This window comes from Mesocricetus auratus, unplaced genomic scaffold (assembly GCF_017639785.1).
Source record: "Mesocricetus auratus isolate SY011 unplaced genomic scaffold, BCM_Maur_2.0 Super-Scaffold_100031, whole genome shotgun sequence".
Taxonomy (NCBI): Eukaryota; Metazoa; Chordata; class Mammalia; order Rodentia; family Cricetidae; genus Mesocricetus; species Mesocricetus auratus.
In genome coordinates this window covers 8,703,995-8,730,707 of record NW_024429212.1, presented here as the reverse complement: position 1 = coordinate 8,730,707, position 26,713 = coordinate 8,703,995, and the positions used below count along the sequence as shown (strand labels likewise).

The 26,713-nt window shown below is 47.9% G+C and overlaps 1 protein-coding gene across 2 annotated transcripts in view; it reads left to right on the top strand.

The window, feature by feature from the left end:
* Myo16 (myosin XVI) overlaps window positions 1-26,713 on the top strand; it is a 422,801-nt gene that overhangs the window by 221,985 nt on the left and 174,103 nt on the right. For both annotated transcript variants that reach the window (XM_040733405.1, XM_040733404.1), the window contains exons 17-20: window positions 19,966-20,077; window positions 22,443-22,560; window positions 23,281-23,352; window positions 25,399-25,540. In XM_040733405.1, coding sequence (XP_040589339.1) covers window positions 19,966-20,077; window positions 22,443-22,560; window positions 23,281-23,352; window positions 25,399-25,540 — 444 coding nt within the window. The remainder of the gene's footprint in view (window positions 1-19,965; window positions 20,078-22,442; window positions 22,561-23,280; window positions 23,353-25,398; window positions 25,541-26,713) is intronic.

Genomic DNA, 26,713 nt, shown 5'->3' with positions numbered 1-26,713 from the left:
GAGCTCAGCGGATCCAATCTACCTCCGAACTGAGGCTCCTGCTTCCTCCCTTCCCCGTCTGTCAATGTCCGGTGCCTTCTCACACACTCACTCCCTCTCAAGCTACTTCCTAGAAGTGTAGCTCTATTTCATTGTCTGAAAATTACAGGATACGAGATGGGCACAGAGAGGGCAGGTGTTCAGTTTGTGCTGCTGGGTATTGTGACTGCGTAGGAAGGGACTTGGCTTTGTGCAGTTGAGAAGGGCAAGGGTGTGGCTGCTGGGTGGCCCCACCGAGATTTCACAGGGTCATGTTTACAACTCCTGTGTGTGTGTGTGTGTGTGTGCTTTGTATGTATGTAGGTGTGTCTATGCATGTTTGTGCATATGTGTGCATGTGTATGTTTTTATGTGTGATTGCATGTATGTGAGGACATATGTATCTGTTATGCGTTCCTATATGTGAATGTATGTTTTTGTGTATATATATATGTATGTATATGTGAGTGTATATTTAGGTATGTCTACACATGTATGTGCATATGTGTGCATGTGTGTGTGTGCGTTCACACGCACTCATACACGAGTGTACTTTCAGACCTTGTTATGTGGCTCTAGTTCAAGAGTCATAGCAGTGGCATACTAGTGTCCCATCTGCTCGGTCGATGCAGTGGCCACTCATTTGTTTTACCAATGGCTGCGGTTTCTTTTTCTCCAGATGGGACATGTTGCCACTGCACTGGGTGACACTGCTCTGTCCCCAGTGCCTCCCTCTGAGTAACCCTTCCCCTTTGTACATTAGTTTGACTTCTTGGAGCCCTGGTGGGGCGCTGTCTATTCCCCGGGCCACTTCCCATGTGTCTAGGTTTCAGCGCATGTAAACATCTCTTGGAGCCTCAGTGTGTTCTTGGGACTCCCCAGTCTTCATGTCAGACAGGGCTCTCTAAATGATCAGAGCTGGTAGAGTGCATAGATTACGAAAGGAGACTTTCAGATTGGCTTCACATTGTGTGTGCAGGGTCTTCCAATGATGGAGATCCTCACTTAGTCGGCCTGGGGGACTCTGGGAGAGCCACTTGAGTCCCCATTGGAAAACTGAAGAAGTTGGTTGGAATGTCAGTGAAGGACTGTGGCAACCACTAAAACCGTAAAACCACAGGGCGGATGCCATTACCACCAAAGAGCAGACACAGGCAGAAAACACTGCTCCTCCCTCCTGTCTCCTGTCTGAGCTGCCACGCTGGGAGAGAGTCTTAGTTAATCTTCCCCAGACAGGCACCCAAAGGCCTGTCCAGAAAATGTCTCTTAGTTGACTCCAAACCTAATAAAAATGACACTCAAGATTAACTACCACAGTCTTGGTGGCCTGGAAGACATAGGTACTGTCTTAGTTACTGATTTATTGCTGTGAAGAGACACCCATGACCATGGCAGTTCTTATAAAGAAAACACTTAATTGGGGCTGGCTTACAGTTTCAGATGTCTAGTCCATTATTGTCATGGCTGGAAGGCATGGAGATATGCAGACAGACACGGTGCTGGGGAAGGAGCTAAGAGTTATATCAAGACCGGCAGGCAGCAGGAAGTGAATGTCACACTAGACCTGGCTTGAGCATTTGAGACCTCAGAGCCACCCCCTAGTGATGCACATCCTCCAGCAAATCCTTGCCTACTCCAACACGGCCACACCTCCTAATAGTGCCACTCCCCGTGCATGGCTAAGCATTCAAACATGTGAGTCTGTGGGGGGTCATTCCTATTCAGACCACCACAGGTACCAGGGGCACAGTCGAAGATAACTACTTTTCTTTGTCCTATCAGTGCAACCACACTGCCAAAGCTCAGGGTTTGACAGGGCTGTCCGCTGAACCCACCTGTATAAGTCACATGGCCACAGCTTCTACTACTAGTAGCGTTTGGAAGGCAATGTCTTCTGCATGAGAAACTGTCTATAACCCATGAATATGCAGCAGTAAGCACAGTTCATGAATATTTAGTGGCCCACAAGCTGCCCCTCAGAGCCTAAGTAGCTAAGAACAATTGAAATGAGAACAGGTCTCTCTGTCAGAGTAATTCAGAAATACTTCTCTCCTCCAGGCCAAGGCAGACCACCCAATGCATGTGAGTGACAGTTTCCTGGGTTCTCACTTGAGGCTGAGTGTGTGTCTGAGGGCTCCCCCGAAGCATGAACTCAGAGACTAATATTGGGGTTCGAGATGAAAATCAGAAAAGCAAAGCAGCCACCCACTAGCTCTCACCTCTACCTCAGACTGAAAGGGTGCATTTGTCAATAAAGTACAATAGGAATCTAGATGGGAGGGACTAGGAGTCCAGGAGGATTCTGGGAAGGAGAAACACAAGAGAGTTGAGATGTAACGCCATTGGGGTAGGAAGCCCGGAAACCTCTCCGGTAAGAGACATACTTAGATCAACAATTATGGGGTAATTACTTAAGTCAGAGCTAGCCAGTAAGAAACAAGCAAGGCCAACAGTTTCATAATTAATATAGCCTCCTGTGTGTTTATTTGGGACTGATGCGGATCTGGAACCAGGCAGGCAGGAAGGCTCCTCTCAAGGAAAGCTTCTCTTAACAGATCCTCACTTCGGATTGCATCTCCACTGAGCGACTCCTCAGACTCACTGAGACTGCCATGAGCCCCTGTCTCCTCCCGTCATATAGCCCTCTCTCCACCCAGCCGTATCACTCCTGTCTCCACCTCCCTAGTTCTGGGATTAAAGGTGTGAGCTCTGTTTCTCTTGTAGACTGGATCAGTCTCCTGCAGTCCAGGATGGCCTTGAACCCACAGAGATCCATCTGCCTCTGTCTCGTGAGTGCTGGGATTAAAGGCGTGCACCTCCACTGCCTGTCCTCTGCAGCTGTGGCTAGCTTTTCATTCTGATCTCCTGGCAAGCTTTATTAGGTCATAAATAACATATTGCCACAGGCCCCAGATCACCACTGTTCTTGGAGAAGTTTTGTGCAGGGATGCAGCCCGTGAGAGGCCACCCATGTTCCTGGGGATGGCCCTATACCTGAGCACACACAAGCATTGTGCTTACTTAGATTGCTGTGAGAAAACCACCACCACCAAACCATCTTATAGAAGGTTTATATGGGCTTATGATTCTGGAGGGATAAGTGTTCATAACTGTAGTTGGCTTTTTGATTGTTTTACTTTTGTGCTCTTTGGAGGCCTGCCAATCAGCTCCCAAACAAATAACATGCAGGGTCTTATTCTTAATTATAAATGTCTGGCCTTAGCTTAGCTTATTTCTAGACGGCTTCCCTTAATTTAAATTATCCCGTCTACCTTGTGCCTCTGACATTTTCCTTCCCTTCCTTCTGTGTATCTCACTTTCCCTCTTACTCTCTGGCTGGTTGTGTTGCTGGATGGCTGACCCCTAGCATCCCCCTCTGCTTTTCTTGCTCTTCCTCCTTTCCTTCCCAGATTTCTCTTTTTTATACTCTGCCTGCCAGCCCCGCCTATCCTCTCAACTGTCTCACTTTCGGCTGTTGAGCTCTTTATTAGACCAATCATGTGCTCCAGACAGACAAAGTAACACAGCTTCACAGAGTTAAACAAATGCAACATAAAAGAATGCAACGCGCCTCTGCATCATTAAACGAATGTTCCACAACATAAACACGTGTAATGCATCTTCAACTAAGACTCCACAGCATGTCACCATCATGGCCGCAGGGCAGGCACAGAGGCTGTGGAACAGCAAAGCAAGCTGTGGCTTCCCGTCTTTCGTTGCAAGCACAAAACAGGGAAACAGGGAGCGCTTTTTGAGAAACCTCAAGCCCCACCCTAGCTGTGCACAGGTGTTGGGAGGAGGGGGAGGGATTGTGGGGGGAGGATTGGAGGAAGACTTCCAACAACACAGGAAGGTGGCCAGGCCCCGGGTCTCTGAGGGAGGCCTCTCCAGCTACTGAAGCACCAGCTTCAGTGGGGGTGGGTTTTGTTCAGATCAATGCTTTGTTAAGAAGGTAAACCCAGCCCGGAGTTGGGTTAGTGGCGCACGCCTTTAATCCCAGCACTTGGGAGGCAGAGGCAGGCGGATCTCTGTGAGTTCCAGACCAGCCTGGATTACAGAGCGAGTATGAGGATACGCTCCGGAGCTACACAGAGAAACCCTGTCTGGAAAAACAAAAACAAAAATAAAAAGGACAAACTCACTTAGTCCTAGACATGTATGCCTTCCAGTTGTGATGGCCACACTTGGAAGCAGTACCTGGCATGAGGACCACTCACACGGTCCTTACGTTAAATTCAGTGAGGCAGAGACACACACACTGCCTTTGTCCTTAGTGTCCTAGCGGGAAGGCCCTGCCTAGAGAAGCTGGGTGGCTCGGGAACACGGTGGAGACATTAAAGTGGGAAATGCAGACCCCAGGAGCAGTAGATCATCAGAGTCTACAGTTAGACAGTCAGCCAGGTGACAGCAGTGGCGGACAGTCCAGCAGTTAGAGAAAAGGCCTCTGCAAAGGCCCCAGCGTTGAGTGGACAGCGCACGGTCCTGGGGTCTCCTTGGCTGTGAGACAGTACCCGGCAGCGAGGCTGGCAGGTGAGAAGAGCCTGAACCCACACTCTCTGCAGGTTTTGCTCCCCCCATGCAAGCCATTCCTCTCATCTCTCTCCAACTATGCCAGGCTTCTTGGCCAAGGTGCTGTGCCCACAGCCGTTTCCCTATGCTTTACATCCCGGCCGGCAGTGGCAGAAATCCTCGAATTCAGGTGGAGCATGTTTTTCCCTGCTTTTTCGCTCTTGCTGCAGCTTCTGTTAGGCTCTTCAGTGAGTGTGCAGGTGCATAATTGTATCTTACATAGACTACTCTCTGCAGGGCCTCCCCCAGCCGACAGGTTGCACTGGGCTGTGGGGGACCTAAGTAGGCACACCGCCACACAGGTATTACATGTCCTTTGTCAAATGTTTACCTGGCTGTGACAGTGACTCTTCTTTTGCTATTGAACTTTCTGGGCCACAAGAAGCTCACAGAGTCTCACCGGCTAGAACAGACCTCTGCGCTCTCCCGCTACCAGTTTGGAGACATGTTTTAATGCAACCGGTAGTCATTGTTACACACAAGAAATTCACTCGGGTGGGAGGTGTGTCCGTTTTGACATGACCGCACCTCCCTCCACGTAATTTCCATGGTACCGCCACATGGCGTGGCTCATTCCTGACTCAGCAGATGCTTAATTCATGCTCCAAATGTTGATTTCGGTGACTTATTTTCCACTTAGGAGAGTTTTGTTTTGCTCTTTTGAGGTTCCGGTTTGTTTTTTTTTTTTCTCTCACACGCCATTTCCTGCCCCTTTTCTTATCTCCCCAGTCCATTTTATCTATACGGGAGTCTTAAACATGCTTTTTGTAGTCTCTGTGGCCTGCCATCTATCACTATGGTTGCCCGGCACCTTTGCCGCCGGTCCCAAAGACGTTGTTCTATAACCTGTATCTTAGGGTGTCACACGGTGTGGCGGTTGGCTTTTGTTGTTGACTTGCCACAGCTTAGAATCAACTGGAAAGAATGTCTCAGTGTGAAGTTGGATTGGGTTCCCCTGTGGGATGTCCATGCGGCATTATCACGATTCTGTTGAACAGCGTTGGAGGGTCCAGATCACTGTGGGCAGCACCATACCCTAGGCTGGTGATCCTGGACCGTAGACGTTCAGAGTGCGAGCTAGAGCTAACAAGCCAAGCAAGCATCCACTACTCTCGGCTCTTATCTGTGGGTGTGATGCAACTAGCTTCTACAAGTTCCTGCCTTGACTTCCCCTCAGTGATGGACAGCAAACCTGGAGTTGGGAGATGATTAATATTTTCTCCCCTAAGTTGCTGTAGGTTGGTGTTGCTGGGTTTCTTTCCAGCCTGGTCCCACAGCCGATTAGTCCCAAATAAACACACAAAGACTTATATTAATTTGTAAAATGTTGGCCGAAAGCTAGGGCTTCTTATTGGCTATCTCTCCTTTAATTATTAACCCCTTTCTATTGATCTGTGTATTTCCATGTGATCTTATCTTATTGGAGAAGGGTCTGGACCTGTGACTCCTTCCTCAACTACATGGCGTCTCCCCAGCCTTCTTCCTGTCTGGCTATTGGCCAGTCAGTGTTTTAGTCATCAACCAATAAGAGAAACATATATACCAAAGAACATCCCCCATCAGGTTGGGGCATATTTGTCTCAGCAGCAGAAATGAATCCAGGACACGTGACATTCCGAAGTACTTAGCTGGGGACCGGCATGGTCTATGCCAAGGGCGAGTTCTCCAGAGAAGTTTTCCATAGGTTGGTCAGTCGTTCGGACCCTTCACGTCAACCCTTAGCTTAGAATCGCTAGCAAGTCAACTGAGTTTGAACACCTAGAAACAGGAAAAAGCCTGTGGTGGTCTTGACTCCTCTGGGGCAGATGTTCATGCAGCCATCAGCATCTACCCCAGAGTAGCATCTCTGCGGTCTACCTGGGTACCGTGGGCAGGGGTTTTACAGAGCAGTGAGGGCTAGCGCCTTGGCTGTAAACTTAATGCATTCCTAGGCTAGGGATACGCTTTCCCCACATGGCCATAGGAAGTAGAACCTTGGGTAGAGGAAATGGAATAAAAAGGAGACCCTGTGTACGCTAAAGACCAGTCGCAGCCTCCTTGGGCAGCTAAGTGGTCTGTTCCATCCCTAGATGCATGTTCCCTTTCTAAAAGCCATGGTTATAGGTGAGCTGGTCCACAGTGTCTCAGGACTGAACTTATAAAGGCGTTCTGGGACACTGCCCTTCCTAGTTAAAGAAGTAAAGGGGATTCTTTTCTTAATTATGCATTCTAAGCGGGTAATAATGCTCTTGGGTTGTTTTAACTTGCCTGTGCTGCTTATTGATACTGATGGAATGTACGAGAGTCTCTGCGTGAGCTCGGTTATTAAACAGGGACGTCTGCTGCAGATAAGCGTCCTGTATTAACCCGAGAAATGGACCTTACTACATTTCACTCTAACAGCATATTCGTCAATTCTAAATGTGTGAGACACCACTAGAAATGGCTGAGCCAGACCCTCAGCTTGAGAATGGATTAACCCTGCACGTTCATGGGGAGTAACACGCTCACGATGTCTACCGAAGGCACCGGGTGGCACACAGTCCCATCACCCGGCCTACATGACCCACCCTGTGTGGGATTTGCATAACATCTGCGTGTCTCACCCAGGACAGACTGCCTTGTCTCAATCATGCTGCGATGGCTCACCTGTTCAAACACTCTGTGGTAAACAGGACTGCGTGCAGTGGTGACTGGTTGTTTTCCTTAATTGTCCTTTCACCCCTCTGATACATCCTCCTAACTGTCTCTCGTCAGCTCAGTAGAAGAATGCCCGTGTTTTCCCTGTATGCGCTAGCCGTGAAATCGCGGCTTGCATCTGAGTTTGAACAGCCAATTGGAAACCGAGTTAGAGCACCACAAACAGTGGAGAAGCATGGGGTCACTGGGTGGTGAAAGTGACATTGAGGGAGAAAAGGAAAGCTTTAATGTCAATTAAAAAGCAGTGTACAGAGGGATAAGAAACCCGCCCTTTGAGCTGTGACAGCACAGCTACAATCAGCTATACTGGCTTCTGCTTTAGTGACCTGGTCAAAGTGCATGTCTCTTCTTCTCCCTTGAGATGAACACTGCGAACATCAGGGGAAGGTGTCCAGCGACTGAGGAGCAGAAGTGACAGGACCCCCACGATCACAGAGATGGCCGTCAGAGTGAGCCCCGTTTACCACATGTAGTTCAGGAATCTTAGCCCATGTTACACAGCTTCTAATTACTCTTCCTAAGCGGGCTCATTTGTAGGATATTCCATCTGACGTTGGGCTCCCCCACATTAAGTTCTGCTATTTAGTATGGACCTCAGCTACACAAGGCTTGGCGTGCATGGGCCCTGGGGAGAAGAGCTCTGACAAGGCCTGCCCTGGGTGGTGTCTCTAGACTACAGAGTCTGAGTTCATATTGAGTGAGAAGAAGCTGACTAGGAGAGGTTGTGACCAGTAATTTGAGAGAAAGCCTAGAATGGACTCGCTGTGACAGTCAGCCCCATCTCCAGCTCCTGGTCCTACTCCTGCCCCTCCGAGAGACATGTCAGCTTGATGTGGTCAAACACCATGAAGAGGCTCAGACAGAACCCAGAAATAGGCACATGCCTCGGTGTGTTCCCTTGCAGAACCTTCTCTAGGCCTGGATTCGGCTGAGAGACACACCCTGTCACTGGTGCTATGTAGCTATGAAGTTCAAATTACCTTAAAATTTACATGCCATATGGTGTTGCTTTGGTTACATCGAATGTATCCCCTTTAATCCAAAGCAAACTGATTTTGTTTTGTTCAATTGACTGAATTTTATTAAATACATAGAACCCATTTTAGTTTTGCATTCATACCATAAGCTATTTTTGTGGACTTCTTGGCACAAATATAGCCCATTGTGAATTTGTAGTCAGCGCAGTCCAACACTTGCCCAGAGTCTGCAGGACCCCAGGGTCTGCCTTTTATGGCCTGCTCAGCAGGTGAACCACCGAACTCTTCTGACTAAAGCTCTGTTTTTTCAATCTTCTATTTATTGTTTCAAGTGGTAATTCTATTATCTGACTATTTTTGCTCTGGCTTGTGTAATACAGTTATCACAAGGAATACATTTGCTCAAAGCACTGGAGTGACTCTAAGATCACCTCCCTTTAAGAGGTCTTTTGTCTTTGTTTTGTTTTTTGCAATGTTGAAGAATCCCAGGCTTGCAAAGCCTCTGGAATGTGCTGCCCAGACAGCACATTTACAGACCTGAGAGTGTCTCTCTCACCAATCCTGACTGAAATGCACTTAGTTTTTGCCTAAGCTGGTCTCACCTGAACATGTTCCAATGTATCAGCGTAGATAAACCAAAACCACACTTTAAATATTGATGTGGCCTCTCAGACTTAAATAATCATCACTATCCCATACTTAACACAAGTCTCCATAGTGCACCACTGTAGGTACTCTGGATCTCCTTCCTGGCTGCGCTTCTTGCTATCTGTGGGCAGTGATGCACCTCACTCACCTTTGGGGCCCCAGGAATCATAGCTCTTGGTTCATGTAGAAGCATCACCTCTGTTGTCTTAACTGAGACAACATCATTTTTCACCAGCGGTATATATCAAAGACACCGGATGGCGTCTCACATGAACTTTCAGTTTCCAGCTTCTCTATGGAGACCTTCTAGACCCTTGAGAATCACAGGAGGCTAGCCTTACCTGTATCCTAGAAAAAAATCCCATCATCCCTCATTTTGTCTTAAAATCCCCATGTCATTTAGTGATGGAGCGGGACGCCCTGCTTTATTCGGGGTTCACTGGCACAGGAAGCACAGTCAGCCAGCATTCGGTATCTATAGGCTAATGAATACTCGAGTTCGTGTGGTGATATGCCCGCTCAGTGATGGAAAAGATAGATGTTCGGATGCAAAGGCGAAGTGACGAAAGCAGTCTCGGGGGATGCCTGGTGCCGCTGTAAATGCTGTGTTTCTAGGAGGCATTGATGGTCCGAGGGGAGATGGCACCTCTGACAGCTGTTTATCACAAGCCTGGCAGGGCAGCATGGACTCTTGTAGTGTGTGCAAAACGTAAAAGAGCATCAGTGCCAATTGTTAGGCCTTCGTCAGTGTCCTGTCATAGAGGTGAAGCAGGGTCCTGTTAACGTGGTGTGAGCAGCGTTTTGTGTGCATATGTGTAGGGCACATGTTTCCTTGTTTGTGTGCACACATGTATGGAAGAGAGGGCCATGTCAAGTGTTGTTTTTTTACTGTTCCCCAACTCTTTTTTTTTTAAAATAGGGATCCCTCTGTTTTTGCCTCCCTGACATTAGAGTTGCAGGTACATGCTTCTGCATCTGGATTTGGTGGGAGGTGGGTACCAGTGACTCTAACTCAAGTCCTCGTGATTGAATAGCGAGTTATTTTACCAGCTGAGTCATCACCCAGACATTTCGACAGCCCGGCCATCAGCATTTTCAGTGCCCCACGCTGTCTCTCTCCAGAAGTGGATTTTGTGGTTGATGACGCAGAGTGGAGGATTCCTGTGAGCAAGGCGACTCCCCGTGAGGAGAAAGGCCGGAAGTGGAAAGGACATTCAAGGTAGTAGGAATAACGGATACCGGGTAAGTCGGCTGACAAGCGTTCTGAGCCAGGAGAATTCAAACAAACAGCGCGGGGCATAGGGTTGGCTTCACCACTGCTGTCTGCCAAGCTTGGTTTCCTTGATGGCCGCTCTCTCCAGCACCACATCCTGAGACCTTGCTTTGAACAAGTTCTTAGCAGGAATAGGGATGCTTATCCATTTTCCCCAAGACAGAGTTTTCCTGGCTGTCCTGAAACTCCCTCTGCAGAGCAGGCTAGCCCCAAACTCAGAGATCCGCCTGCCCCCACCTACCGAGTGCTTAGATTAAAGGCGTGCGCCACCACGCCCCCGGTTCCCATCCAGCTTACTCCTGATCCCGACATTCTAAGGACAGCAGGAAGAAAAGGAAGCAGAATGGGACCTTTTCACCTGGGGTTGAAAACTGGACTTACTGTTCACTCGTGGGTTGGAGTTGTCTTCTTGAAAGTCCATCAGCTTTCCATGGCCACTGTCTGGGTTGATGCTTTAGCTCAGTGGTTCTCAGCCTTCCTGACACCGTGACCCTTTAAGGCAGTTCCCCATGTTGTGATGGCCCCCAGCCATAAATCATTTATGCTGCTACTTCACAACTGTAATTTTGGTACTGTTATGAATAGTGATGTATACATCTGACATGCCACCCCTGTGAAGGAGGTCATGGCCCACGGGTTGAGAACCGATGCCTTAGTCATAGATGGTGATAAGATGAAAGAGGAGATGTGACTGGAAGGCACTAAAGAGCCTGAGGAGACACCTCGAGTCCACAGGACCGAGAATCTTCTGACACTTGTTTCTAAGGAAGCAGATTATGCTATGCACTTGAAGACTGAAGATACTTTTGGACATTTAACTTACATCTGAATTTAATCCCAGTTTTCCTTGTTATTTTTCTAACATTCCGATGGCTGTGATTGACAAAGAAGATTATCAAATGACTTCCTAAAAGAGAGAGGCCTGGCACTGGGGGTGGCATGATGGTAAATGCGAAATCTCTCTGCTTGCCTGGAAGCTTATTGTATTTATTTTCTAGTAACTTCCTGGATACAAGTAAGATCAGAACAGTGTTAATTGTTTCCTGAGTTGACAGTTGACAGCTACTGCATCAACTGGTTTTGTGAGTTTCAGAATCCATCGTCTACCAGACGTCATCAGAGGCCTTCACTGATGTGAAGCCATCCTGGGTACCTGGATGCCACACGCTCCTCTGAATCACTGTCATTTTTCATATTGACGTCATGACATTAGAATGGTGCTTTTAGAACCAAGACACATCATTTTGGCCTTCACTCATAATAATTTTTGAGAATCCTTGACTTTCATATAATCTGTAATTCTAAGCATGCATCACATGCTTCCCTCCCCTCCTCTCTCCTCTTCTTCTCTGACCTGTCCTTTGGTAGAAGCTTTTCTTGCCTGAAAGCTCACTATATGGCTGGGGACAAATGATTGGGAGTGTTATTTGTTATTTGGGCTTCTTTCATCATTTTGTGGAGGTATTTTGTGATTATTTAATTAGTATTAATTAAGCACATAGGTAGGAATAGCTGAGTGTTTCAAAGGATATTTAGAACAAAGGAAACAATAACTAAATAGCTTCATTATGTGACTTTTGTTTTAGACTTTCTTGGCACTTTTTATTTTAAAACGGGTTATCATAACATTGAATGCTATTGTAGAGGGCATACATTTGTGTTGAAAATACATAGCTCATAAATAATCACATGAGAAAGTCAAGCAGACATATTTGATTTTAAAAACCACCAAGAAGTAAGAGCCAAAAGGCATTAAATAGAATGTGAGGTCCTGAACTAAATCTCCTCCTTCCTTCCTCTCTTAACTAGCTAAGGTCATAACAAAGATGTGTGTGGGTAGGTGTGTTAGGATCATGAAAGGAAGCATGTGGGTGTGAGAATGTGTATGCTTACATCTTCATTTTTGCTCTGCTCCTAAATGAGAATTGATATTAAAAAATAATGTTGAATAGTGTTGACACCTATGCCCTAGTGGATGACCCCACACTCATGTGCACGTGGGCAGCACTGATCAAATTCTGTAGGTTAATATGGGGGAGAGAAGAGAGAAAGCGAGAGACTGGCCTAACTGCAGCCTGTATACAAATGGAATTTATTAGAATGACTTACCAGCTGTGGTCCAGCTAATCCAACAGTGGCTGGCTGTGAAGGGGAGGTCCAAGTATCCAGCAGTTGCTCAGTCCACAAGGCTGGACATCTCAGCTGCTCTTCAGCATACACTGGATTCCCAAAGAAGCAGGGGCTAGTTCCAGTGAAGGAATTTTTAGCAAGACAAGGGCAAGCGGGCAAAAAGCAGAAGCTTTCTTCTTCTATGTTATATAGACGTCCAGCAGAATGTGTGGTGCTGATGAAATGTGTATTTTCCCACATAAAGACATGGACAAAGCTGCGTGTCTTCCTGTCTCAAAAGTCCAGACTAGAAGTGGATTCACCCACTTCAAATCATGCAAAAATAAAATCTCTCACAGGTGTGTCCTCCGTTTCTGTATTGTAGTTCATTCCAGATATGGCCAAGTTGACCACCAAGAATAGCCATCCCAGCCCCATGGGTGTGGCTTGTTAACTTGACCCCACCATCACCGTGGCCACACCAGTCCTTGTAGCCTGAGAAAACCCTGTTTCACGTTTAAACACTGGCAGCTCTCGGGGTCATCCTGAGAGAACCCAAAGACAGCCCTTCCTCTGGGTCCTACTGCTCAAAGGTTAGGAAAATGTCCATGCTGGGGTTCAGCCCCCACCCCAAGTCCTGGGTCTTTTGGGCAGGACAAGACCTCTCATCCCCTGTGCCTCATTCAAGAGACCCTCTGAACCTGGCCAATCTAGCATTCACAGTGCTCAATGTGGAGGGAGCTTGGAACCAGTTCTACCAGGTGTTTTGAAGAATTTTTCTATTGACTGGAAAATCATGGATCAGCTATTCTGGAAATGTTACAGGATCCCAAGACAGAAGGGTGCTCTCTTTCTAACACTATAGGTGGATAATATGTCAGTATCCTCAGCAGCAATGGAGCTATGTGGGGTCTAAACGTCTAGTTACTAAAAGAGTGGTATTCATATGACATCATGGGAGTCTGGAGGTTGGTTACTGTGTTGCAGATAGTTTGAAAACAGTGAGAAAAGAATTTTCTGTGAAGGACAGCAGTGAGGGAGGATGGAGATGAGAGCAGGGTGAGCCTGGCGTGAAACTTCTCAGATTCTTCAAACCTGCTGTTCACGTGGAGGTCGACTGTCCATGTTAGCCTCCTGGCTTGTGTTTGTGTACTAAACATCACCACGGGAAATGTGTCTTGTCCAATGGTGGAGAAAACATGTCCTACTGTGTCAAGGGACTGGTAAAAATCAGAGCAAAACACACTGGACCCTTCGAGTTCCAACTTAGTGAAGGGATGCACGCCTTTGCTTTTAGCTCACAGGATCTTTTATGTTTGAGCCTTTCCTGCCATCCATGTGCACCTAAGGCACACATCCAGCTAATGAGAATTGTTCTCGTGTACTAGGGGTAGGTACAGGTACAGACAATGAGAGTCATATCATGTATGCTCAAAGACAGTGCCTGCATCAATGCGTGAAACCTCCCTAAAGCGCAGGTGTGGCACACGGAAAGGTCACGGGACTCTGAAATTCTCTGCTGACATTTTCTGCAACTGTTATTTTTGTGTTTGTTATTCACAACCTGTCCTTGCCATCCCGGATTCCTATCCTGGGAGAGAAGCCGCGGTCTTCGCAGTGCATTTCATATTTGCCTGTCTACACTGCAGATCCAGAAAGAGATATTTATTGAGGATCCTGCCGGTAGCACAGGAAAACCTCTTGAGATTCACTGCGCAGGCAAACGTTACTGCAGTGTCCTCTGGAGGCAAAATCAACTTATCCCAGCACTGGCTACATGACTCAGCAGTCTAGGCACTTGGCTGCCAAGGCTCACCACCTGGGTTTGATCCTTAGAAGCTACAGGGTCAAAGGAGAGAACTGACCAGCTGCCCTTGGATCCCAACATATTCAAGTCACCCACCCCGTGTGCCCCCCCCACACAAATACTTTAAAATGATCAGTTTTTAATCAGTTTTATTCAGTTACATTCTCCAGTGCTGTGAGAGAAGCAGCATCTGGAATGTTCTCCTGACCCAGCAATCATAAATCACAGACTTTTAGCTGGGAGCTAGCTCTAATATCCCAACTCTAGCTGCTGATGTACCTGTATTTTATCAAGTGGTTCTGTGCCCTGTTACAAGTGAATTAAGGGAGATGACAAGGTAGACTGTTCCTGCCATAGGTGTGTGATTGTCACCCATGTGTGACACAGAAGCCATTAAGCACTAAGGTGAGAACTCTGGAGATTGAGACATTGGTAAGTGAGTGGAGCTAGAGGTCAACAGTCTGGTCCAGATGTTGACCCAGATGCACTTGCAGAGGGGGTGTGGAGCCTCTGCGATGGGTTAGTGGGATGATGTCTTCTAAGTGCTAAGACAGACCAAGGGAAGTCCAGTCACGACCCCAGTCATCCCCCTTGAGGGCAACAGAATCTGCAGAGGCCACTGTCATGTGACACAGATGGACACTCAGTTTCAAGTGATCCACATCTGTGGAAAATAGCTATTTTAAAAGCCACAATCATCTCATTTTTATTCACGTGTTACTTCTTTTTTTGTTCCTGTTTCCAGTACTTATTACCATAGCATATATACCAACATGCATTGTGTTGTGGGTCAGGGGCATGGGAGAGTGCAGGACTTAAGATACAGCTATGTGTTAGCTTAGGTTGTAAACGCCGATTAGGTTGGAAATCCAAGGCAAGTAAGGTTGATTGCTATATGGTCCTCTTAGAGGCAAGTTAAACAATCAGGCTGAGTGCAGAGTGGGATAGCCGTCAAGTCTAAAGTGACCTCAGCTGCATCGTTAACTCTTGCTGTGGGATTCAGCAAAGGTTCCATTCTCTAAGGACGTAAGAAATATTTTCATAACGGTGCATTGTGGCTGCATGGACTCTCATCTCCATAACTTCCGGAAGATGCACCGCTCATTTAAGTAGTAGTTCTCCTGGCGCTGCAAGGGTCCACCTTTCCCATTCCAGGATGTTTAGTGGCATTCCAAGCATCTAGTAGGTAACTCTGTTACAGTGACGGGGGAAAAAAAGTGTGTGCAGAGATGACCAAATGTCCCTGGGAGCAATATTGTCACCGCCCAATAACCAGGGTACACAGTAACCTTCAGCTGAGGGGTACAAGGGCCGAATGACTGGAGTTGTCAGGAATGGGATACACGGCGTTACTAACGTGGCACCTTGGGTACAGTTTACCCATGGCTGGCCTGTAAGAAAAGAGGGTGGGGGGACCAGGGTCCCTCCCACCATGCATGGGTCAGCTGGATTACATAACACTGATCAGATGAGCGCCGGGAACCCAGAGCAGCGGCTCAGATCTCGTATTGACCAGTGTAGGGTCTCACTCCTGGGCTCTAATACATCCTGGAGATTTTTTTATTTGTACTTATTTTTTATTTTTAAATTTAAATTTAGAATAGAAACAAGGTTGCTTTGTAAAGGGAAGCTTTTTCCTTGAGAGAAGCCTTCCCGCCAGCCTGGTTCTAGAGCCGCATCAGTCCCAAATAAACACACAGGAGGCTATATTAATTATGAAGCTGTTGGCCTTGTCAATCCCAGGTCCCTCTTCCTTTCCCTCCCCTCCTCCCACACCCTCCCACCAACCCCCCCCAATAGTCCCTCATTTCCCCAGGAAAGGTGAGGCCCTCCATGGGGGTGTCCATAGTCTGTCCTTTCATCCAGGACAGGGCCTAGGCCCTCCCCCAAGAGTCCAGGGTGAGAGTGCATCTCTCATTGTGGGATGGGCACCCAAAGTCCATTTGTATGCCAGGGATAAATACTGATCTACTACCCAAGGCCCATAGATTACCTAGGCCTTCCTGGAGATTTTTTTAACATAATCTCTTTATTGATTTTTGGGGGGAATTTCACATCATGCACCCCAGCTCTGCTCATCTCCCAGGTCCCCCATATCCACCCCTCACCCTTACAGTGTCCCCAAAAAGAAAATTAAAAATATTAAAACCAACCAAATAAGCAAAACCTCTTCACTGCTCCAACTTGCCCGACTTTTCCAACACCTCTTCATTCCTCTTAGTGAGCGGGAGCCTTGGTTTTCATTCCTCTTAGTGCAGTGGGAGCCTCGGTGTGTCACGCAGTATACCCTTGCTTGCAGAGGTTCATTGCAATGAGTCATTGGTCTGGTTCAAGGCCTCTGGTTACTGGTACACCATCACCACTGGCCCCTTATTGAAACTCCTCTCTGATATTCCATGGCTGCCCGAGTCATGGAGATCTGACTTTGATGGGGCAGATGTTAGGGTGGTCCAACCCAAGGCCCTGGCTGTGAGCCTGGGTGGCAGCTGAGCTGGTCACTCCTGGGCACCGGGGCCGCCCCACTTCTGTTACAACTGAGGGCTGTGTCGTTGCCCGGGATCTGGTCAGCCACCTGAGGCCATGTTGGTGTCCAAGGGCCACACTGCAGTTAGGGCAGTACAGATCTCAGTGGCCTGTGCTACTGCCTGCTGCCCTGGTGGTGTCCAAGTCAGAACTGCAGGTGAGGGCCATGTCAGGGTCTGTGGCCCTAGTGCAACCAGGGTCTGAGCTGATGTCTCTGGCTCCTGTTACCACCAAAGGCCATGTGGATACCTGAGGCTTGGGCGGACATTTATTACTTCTGTTTGAGGGAAACGGTGAGATGTTGGCAGAAGGTATTCCACATTGCTAGAGTCTCTCAGAAAGCCCCCTTGCTGTAATTGGGCCAGCAGTTACTTGATCAAGGGTGTTGTCAGCAGCGACATGCTGAGCGAGTCCCAGCTACCCAGGAACTCTTCACATACCTTATACTGAGTGTTGGAAGCAGGGTAGCCTCCAGCCACTGTGAGGCAGAAATGAAAGATTTCTATTCCGTTTAGTCGCCTGTGTGCTCGCTCTGCCATCTGGAGAATAAAGAGGTTTAAATGTTCCTTAGAGTCAGGTCTCCTTGGAGATGCTCGATTTTGATATTTCCCCAGACATAGTTTTCAAGTGTTCCTGTGCCTTTGTGTGTGGTCTCATGATGAGAGATGTCAAAGGGAAAATTACTACCTTTAATAAATAAAGTATAAACATGTAATTTTTTTTTATCACCGACTCTGTCATGCCGAGGCCCAGTCTGTTGGGAATAATGAAATACGTTTCTTGTCTATCATTCCAAATACCACAGAAAAACTGAAGGTCCTTTGATTTTGGATAGAAACATTATTCATGTTCATTTGGCTGACTGTCTTCTTGAGACAGGATCTCCTATAGTCCAGGATGGCTTCTCACTCAGTAATTACCCAGGCTGGGCTTGAAGTCTTGATATTTCTGCAGCAGTTCCAAAGTATTGGGAGTCTAAGTGTGTGCTACCACACTGTGACATTTATTGTTTGTTTATCTGTCTTTTATTGGCTGGGTGTTGAACTCACAGCCTGTGTGCACAAGGTAAATGCTGCACCACTAAACTACAGCCTAGGCCTGTTCCTTAATTTCTATTCTGAGGCAGCCTGGATTCACTTTGTACCTGTTCTGCTGCTATGTAGTGTAAGGTGGTCTCTAACTCAAAATCCTCCTGTCACTTTGCCCTAGTATCTTGGGATGCAGGCATGTAAGGGTGCCACCTTACCTGGATTATTTTTGTCTGTCTGTCTGTTTATCATATATGCTTATAACATCTATCTATTATATTCTATTATCTGTCATTTACCTATCTGTCATATCTATAATCTATTCATCTTCTGTCTCATTTACCTATCTGTCATCTACCTGCCTGTCATTCTTTTATCATCTATCTATCTATCTATATCTGTCATCTATCTATAATCTACCTATCATCTATCTATCTAGAATCTACTTATATACTTGCATGTATCTATCTATATTCTACCTATCTACTTATATCTATCTACCTATCTATCATCTATCTCTGTTTGTCATCTATCTATAATCTACCTACTTCTATCTATCTATCTATCTACCTACCTACCTGTTACGTCTGCTTATCTGTCATCCATCCATCTATCTATCTACCTACCTCTCTCTCCATCCGCCTCCAAGCCCCTTTCTTCATGCATGTATAGTACGCACACGGAGATTATTCCCTCAGTTATCCTGCTTCGTGCTCTTATAATTTTCCAGTAATCTTCCTTCTGCCTTCAAAAGTTGTATACTTTCCCTCACGTGCAGAATCTATGGAGAAGACAGGTTTACCCTGTTTTGTTGTCTCATCTCCTCAAGTTTGCTTCAGGGTTCTGCACAGGGAAGGTTTCCAGGTGTCTTGTCATCTTAAGTTTCAGATTCTTAAAGGTATTATTTCTCTGACTGTAGCTGAACCCTTAGCAGTTTACTTTAAATTTCACATGACTGATACAAACTCTCACAAAAGATACCTCCCCCCCTTGATAATGATACTTGGTGGATGGGACAGACACAACATTCGGAGGACACTGACACCACCTACAAAACATCATAAGTGCTTCTTCCTCTCTCCAGCCTCTCCCCTGCCCAGTCCAGCTTACCCTCATATCCCAGCCTCCCCTCTGCACAGCCTGGTCTACCTCCTCTGCCCTAGCCCCTCCCCTGCCTCAGCTTCTCCTAACTTCTGTCTATACCTAGATACCCCTGGCCTTAGTCACTTCACCTGTCTCCAGCAGGGGGTCTTCCTCTGGAGGTCTTCCTGCCCTGACGCCCCTCTTCACCTGTCTCCAGCAGGGGGTCTTCCTCTGGAGGTCTTCCTGCCCTGATGCCCCTCTTCACCTCTCTCCAGCAGGGGGTCTTCCTCTGGAGGTCTTCCTGCCCTGACATCCCTCTTCTGCTTCTAGCACCCAAGGGTTCTTGCCACTTGCAGAACATAACTAGAAGTCTTTCCCAAGGCTCTCAGAGCCCTAGCTGTTCCTCCTTCCTTGGCAATCTTCGTTGTTCTCACCCTGGGTTCTCATTTCGTTGACCTGTGCACCTTGTGCACAACATGCGTGATTAGCCTTGTGTCACTTCACGTGTGCGGCTGCGTGCTCTCGGGACACGGTCATTGCTTGCCAGCTAGGCTCATTCTCACTTATGCGCCTGCTCGCATAATGGAGCCTTCCCCCCCCCCTCCTCCTCCTCCTCCTCCTCCTCCTCCTCCTCAACTTTTCCTCCTAACCCTGCCTGCTACCTCCGCAGCATTTATAAGCGTCTTACACCCATGGCTCAGGTCAGTTGCTCTGCCTCCATTCTGTAGCTGTATTGTAGCTAGCTCTCTCCTCTTGTCTTTACCCTGGGTACCTAATCTGTCCCTGGGTACCTCTGTCTCTGTGTCCCCAGCTTGGTAATGGTATGCCTGCATTTGGTAATCGATGCCTCTGTGTTTGTCAAGCAAAGGGAATTAATCAGCAACCTTAAAATGAAAGGCTCCTGGCAAGCAGGGCTAATACATTAGTATACATTAAGCATCTCTCATGCAAATGTGAGCCTCAGTGCCTGCTCCGGCACCTGCCAACTTCCGGTATGAAGTTTACAGCTGGCGACCGTCTCCCCTCACGAAGAAAGGTTCAGATAAGGTGACCCCGCGTCAGCCCCGTGATTGTGTTCTGAGACGAGAATCACTGTCTCCCCTGGAGCGTCATGTGCTCCTGTGTAGCTTTGTCAACACCTGGGGACACAGTGTGCAGGTCCAGGCGATTTCCGCTACGACAGAGGTCAGGAGTGAGTGAGGTAAACTTCCACCAGCGGTGTTTGACTCCAAGCCATGTTTGTCTTCACAGGTATATGAACCAAGGCACGCAGGAAGATGTGTCCACAGCAGAGCGCTCTCTGAACAAGGAGAGACTGGCAGTTCTGAAACACGCTCTGAATGTCGTTGGCTTCAGCAGCTGGGTGAGTGTCCTCATCAGGGGGTTTCACGCAGAAAACCAGCCTCCACCAGTTTAGAAAGATTTGCCCATCCTGAACCATCACCTCGGCTTGGCTCCATGTAGCCCCTTTGTTGTTATCGGCCCTGACAATGTTCCAGCAGAGAGCAGGGTTCCATCTGGCCTCTTGGGGACTACTGTCCACTAGGGTGCCAGACAAGCAAACAGGATGATAGGTACCAGGAAGGCAGATACTGGACAACTCACAGTAACAAGACATGATTGCTGTTTCCTTTCTTTCCTTGATAATTTTTTGTTTTGCTTTCATGTAGTGCCTAGGGATGACTGAAGAGGGCATTGGGTCCCTTAGCACAGGAGTTACACATAGTTATGAGCTGCCTGGTGGGCGCAAAGACTCAAACTCAGGTCCTCCGCAAGAGCAGCCAGTGCTCCTAACCACTGAGCCATCTCTCCAGCCCCGCTATTTTCAATAGAAATGGAAAATCCCTTTCACATATGTATCTAGAACAAGCCACATAGCAGTGTTGACTGACTCGTGAGGAACCTGGCCAGTGTGAAGAAACTGCATACTGGTAAACGATCACCCTGTAAACTAATAGAACCGCTTTACTTAAATATCCCCTCTAGGAAAGTTTTAGCCCACGTCTGTGTCACAGCAATTTCCAAGACAGTGGGAAGCCCCGTGGCCCATGCCAAACTGTCCAGACCTACTTAGCCCTGTCTGGATACTGGTCACTTAACATGGGGCTGATGAGACTGAAGAAATTAATTTTTCACATCTTAAAATTATCCATTTAAGTTTAGATAGGCATGTGGTTAGAAGTTACGCCTCTGCACAGAGCCGGTCCTGTGAATTAGACATGAATAGTTCTCAGGATGTTCTCAGGAATCGTTTCTGTTTTCCTGGTGTGCTATCTCTGACCTCTCCATATGGAAGTGTTTCGGGTTGTGGCCGAGTCCTCGGGAACAATTAGCAAGAGGTCACTGGGGACCCTGGTATGCCCACAGTTCTTGATCCCAAATGTAGTTCTTTGTTTTTCAGAAGGCTGTGTGTCACCCCTGCCCACGGTCTTAGCTAGCAGGGGCAGGAGGGGCAGGCAGGCAGGACACACAGGAAAGCTGGCGAATGACTCACCCTAAGTGGATTCGCAGAGGTGCTTTGCTTGGCAGGACCCCACGCCTTTCAGAGCCTAGAGTTCCAGGATTGAGAGGTAGCCTGACGGCGCCTGGTTCTGTTTGGCCCAATTATCCAATGTCTACATTTCTTTCTTTTCCCGGCCCCGCCCACTCGCACACTCTGATTTGCGCTGGCCTCTGTGATGTCTCTTTTCTTATCCCCCCTCCCCCACCAGGAGTCTCTAGATACCATAGGGAACAGGAGCACAGACGGGGACAGGAGACCATTTTACCAAAATACCATTCACTTGGAAACATAGCTTTGAAATTCCACACTTGATCCTCAAAGGCAGGGCAAGCAAAATCCACCTGCTGACTGACGGCTGCAGCTGATAGCGATGGGTGTGCGCTTCAGGAAACGGCCTGATGCCCATCCCTTTATCCTGAGCCTTCAAAGTCACGTGGGGCATAAAAAATCACTCCACTTTGGAGTGATGGCCTCCATCCATGACAAAGAACAGTATTTCTGGGCAGGTGTAGCCTTTGGGGCAAAGTCTGCAAGGGATTATGGGACTGTCCCACCTATGCTCCCCATCCCTGGCAGCAGGCAAGCCGACCAGTCAGGAGGTCACGACTGCCCGCTGCAGACAGAGGCAGGATGCCAGGACTCGGGATGTGGTGGATTTTCATAGCTCTGTCTCCCTCACTGAGTCCTTTTGGACTTGCGTGCCCCAAGGTGCCCAGCTTGCAGAACACTGAAGGAGACGGATGCACATTATTGAAGAGGTGGACATGTGTTGCTCCGTTGAAGAAGCTGGGGGAAACCCTGTGCTATGACACAAGGGAGAGTCTGGTCTGAAATGCGGCTGTCTGCCGTAATTGTGGCATGCTATACCTAGGCATAACGATGGGAAAAATGACAATACCCAGTGTCAGATTTTACTCCTCCTGTACCTTATGTGCAAGGAGAACTTGGGGCAGCAGCAGTGTTTCCTGTGGGAGCTTGAACTGTGTCACTAATTTTTTGGAATGTGATTACCCAGGACCCTCTGATTTGTATGAGAGCACAGCATCGGTTTAAGGGCAAAGCACATTGAGTTGAGATTTGACTCTGAGCCCACACGGGCAGTTTCGTGACGCGCTGTGGGTCTGGAGGGTGGCAAGCCTGCCACCAGCGTGCTCATGGTGCTGGTCTCTTTGCTTCTCTGAGTCTCTTCTCTGAGCAGTTCTGTCCGTTCTCTGTAAACACCTAGGAGGTGGAGAACCTGTTTGTTATCCTAGCGGCGATACTGCACCTCGGAGACATCCAGTTCACAGCGCTAACAGAAGCCGACTCGGCCTTTGTCTCTGACCTCCAGCTTCTGGAACAAGGTCAGTGGAGCACCACCCCATGGGGATATCCTGGGCATGCAGTTCTACAGAACAACCAGCAGATGGAGACACAGTACAAAAAGCTGGCTGGAATAGTGTTCCCAGGGCTCGTCATGGGGGAGGGGAGAACCTCTTTCTTCTCTCTAACAGGCTGGGGGATAGCTGGTACATGTGCTTTCATGTCCTCAGTCTGCACACCACACTGACAGCAGAGGGGTGTCCGCATATACTTCAGCTCATGTGGCATTATCTAAATAGTCTCTGCCCCGCCCCCCACTGTCCCCACAGTATTTGGAGACCAGGTGGTCAGCTAAACATTATAAACACAATTACTCCCCTTTAAATACCTTGTTCAAGATCTCTCTCCTCTTTGATATTGCCTTTCTAGCCACACCCATCTTTTGAAAATACCTTTAACCCCTGGGTTTTCAATAAGCAGTCTATTGCACCTGTTTCAAAGTTATTTAATAAGAAATTTTGGAGGGAAAAAAATCGTCCAGCACCATGGGGGCAGTAAAGGCAGAAAATGTGCCATGTGTGAGTCCACAGTGCCGTGAGATCCCTTTTGTGTCCGGGACACTGAGGAGTTTCTCGAGATGAGTTTGACCTGGAGAGTGGAGTTGCTTTCCTCCTTCCCAATGTGTCTACACGAGGCATGTACAGTGTTCTTGGTGTCAAAGTGCGCAGTGCTTTCATATTTACAGGCTGCTTTGATTTCAGTGGCAGGCATGCTCCAAGTATCGACAGACGAGCTGGCATCCGCCTTAACGACCGATATTCAGTATCTCAAAGGTAAATCTTTGTGCAACCTGACTTTTCCCTTTTGTACAGATCGTGGGCTTCTTTCAAGTAGAAGGGAGTAGAGAAACCCATGCCTGTCTCCACATGGGCAAACCGTTTGTGAGGCCAAGTGCCGAGGGAGAGAGCTCTGAAGGAGAGGGCTCTGCAAGCCTGCCTGGCCCCCCTGTTACTGAATGGGGACACTTCCGTGCTCCTGGGAGATCACTCCGATTAACTAGCTCCCTTCCCAGTCAACCTGTCAGCTTGGAAAAACAAAGCCACCAGTCTGAGAGGATTTATTCTCGTAAAACACGGACCTTTTGTGGGGGTAGGACAGCCTTCTCCTCTCGTAATGGGAGCTGTCGTGCATTGGGTGCTGATGAGCGGCTGGCACGGTGCCAAGTGCTCCGAAAGTTGTCATTTCTGATCCCACAAATGGCGGGCATAGCCATGTCTCTCCTCCGAGAGGAGAGCACTCAGATTAAAAAGGGGTTAACCCACTGTGGATGCCAAGCCGCTGCCAAGACGCCGGCTCCCTTTATAGGTCGGCTTCCGTTTCCCCTGTACACACCCACTCCCCGTGTGGTGTGTGACCCTGCCCAGTGTGCATGACTGGATTCCTACGTGTCTTTCAGTTACCTACTGTAAATTCAGGGTTTATGCATCTCCCTCTCCATAGCTGTAAGGGCTCGCCTCCCCCCCCCCCGCCCCGCCATTCTACCTTAAACTCACCTGCCACCGATGGGTCCATCTTGCTTGCCTCACCCAGTCCCTGACTCTACCCTGAACTCACCTGCTACCCCGGGGGTGTCACCTGCAGGTGTTTTGTGGCTTGGATAATGACCTCTGCCTCTTAGAACCCCCCAACTTAGTGAGTTTTCTCATGATCCACCCAGCTGCTCACTGGGCGATGCTGGTTCCTCTTCTTCCTTCTCTTCCTCCTCTTCCTCCTCTTCCTCCTCTTCCTCCTCTTCCTCCTCTTCCTCCTCTTCCTCCTCTTCCTCCTCTTCCAAGTAGATCAGGTCCCTCTGACCCCATAAATAGCTCCCATTCTTACTGCCCTCTCTGCCCTGTTTCTTGACCTGGATTGCGATAGCAACCTCTGTCAATGTCTCCTTCCACACTTAGCTCATTTCTTTCCTCGTTCTGTAGGAACAAAAACAAAACAAAAAACAACAACTCCAAAAAAAAGACGGAATGCAAAGGGGCTTTCAAAGATACCTGTTTCCTCAGCTCCTCCCCATAGGGTGGACTTCCCGGTCCCTCTTCATGGCCACTCCTAACCACAAGCACCGGGATGTTCTCCAGATGCAGGGCCCCGTGCTGTGTGTTTCTGAAGACACAGTAAACTCACTTGTCACTTACCGTGTGACCATCTGGTTTCCTCTGATCACACCACCCTCCCTCCCCCAACTCTCCACCACACTGGGCACTCATGGTAATTCCTCAACCACGTTAGCCTGCAAACTGTGATGGCACCGTCTCCTAGGAGGCTGAATTTGATTCCCTGCCTTACTGGGCTGTTCCAGGCCCATGGCGTTGACCTTGCTCTCTCGAGGCAGAGCAGTTCTATCTTGGCCTTTTCATTCCAGAAGTTGTGCTCTCTCACGATCTCCATCACTCCCTTAGGGAATGATAGATACTTCCTCCTGAAGGCCCAGGCTTGTTCCCTAGCTCCATAGGGATATTGTGATTGATTCTGCCATTACTTTCCAGACAGTCAAGTGTTCAAATGCTCCAGGCTGGTTCAGTGCCCAGCCAGGGGGATGTTATCAGAAAACTCACTCACAGGATCCCGAGTTAGCTCTCTAACTGTGAGGAAATGACCCAGGTGTGGAGAGGTGCGGCAGCGTGGTCAGAAGTCCTTGTAAGTCAAGACACCTGACACTCGTTAGACGGCGTCCTGCGAGATAACTGACCGGTGCTTTCAGGGTCATTTTCAACATTTTCGGGGGTGCGTGGCTGTCACAGAGAATGAACGGGCCATACATAGTTGTGTTGGCTTCTAATGAGGGCACCACTTGTACCTTACACCTCCATTTCCTTCTACCATTCCAGGAGATGTAATAATACGTCGGCATACCACACAGATTGCTTCATTTTACCGTGATCTCCTGGCCAAGTCGCTGTATAGTCGTTTGTTTGGTTTTCTGATGAACGCCGTGAACTGCTGCCTCCAGAATCAAGATGAATATAGAAGGTAGGAGTCGCAGACACTAAGCCTATGTTACAGTTGCAGATGCTGTGCCTATGTTACAGTTGCAGATGCTGTGTCTATGTTACACTCTCAGATGCTGTGACTGTGTTACAGTCGCAGATGCTTGTGCCTATGTTACCCTGCCAAACAACTCTGAGGCTGTAGGACTGAGACCTTAGTTACCCCTGACACACACAACTCAGGGATTATGGACCCCCTGGCCCCAATGTTACTCAGACCGTCCCACACAACTCAGGGACTATATGTTGGCCCCTGGGTTATCCAGCCACATGAAATCAGTGACTATGGATGTTGCCCCCCCCCCCCGTGTTATTCTGCAATACATATCTCGGGCCTTACCTCAGAGAGGGGCTTCATATGATAGCAGAGCCCAGGGGCAGGCTTCATTCAGACTTCATTTTAACAAGCTAATTTCACTGCAAGGGTATTAGCGATTATGCTGTAGAAATATAAGCCCCCACTGCAACCCCCACCCACCAGCACAGATGGGTGAATCAAACTGTCTCTCAGGCATAGATATGCAAATGCGTTCCCTCTAGAATGAAGGTATAGATGTGGCCTTTTGTGCACGGAGAAGAATGGGAGTTTTATGAATCCAGGAACAAGACAGTCTAAGAATATCTAGAGCTCAGGAGTTGATTGAGAGGCCACATGTGTCTCTTTTGGGAACCGTTTGATGGTGTGTCTGGTTTTGCCTTGAGAAGCCTTACTTACTCCGTGGGTTATTTGACAAAGGGTCCCCGTGGCAATCCTGTAAGCTCGTACCCCTAATCATCTCTAAGCAGTAGCTTTTCAGGGCTATTTGATCATTTAAAAATTATAGATTTCCATGGCATTTTGTCAATGAAATGCTGTGTTATTATTCTTGTCACTGGTAATGACCTTGAGCAGACATCTGAAAGGGAAATTTCACTTGCAAGTCTTCACAGACAGGCTTGTCTTTGAATGAAAATCTCTGAGAAATATTTTCTGTTGTCTCGGGATTCTTTGCCAAATTTCTTGATTAAGCCATTTTTGGAAAAATATTAAAATTAATATCAATAAATGGGAAAGTTATGAGTATAGATATAGGTTTTGAACTAAGGGGTATTAGGATCCTTCAAATGTACCCCTGCAGAATACCAATACTGGGTTTCACACTACTCTGAGAGCTTA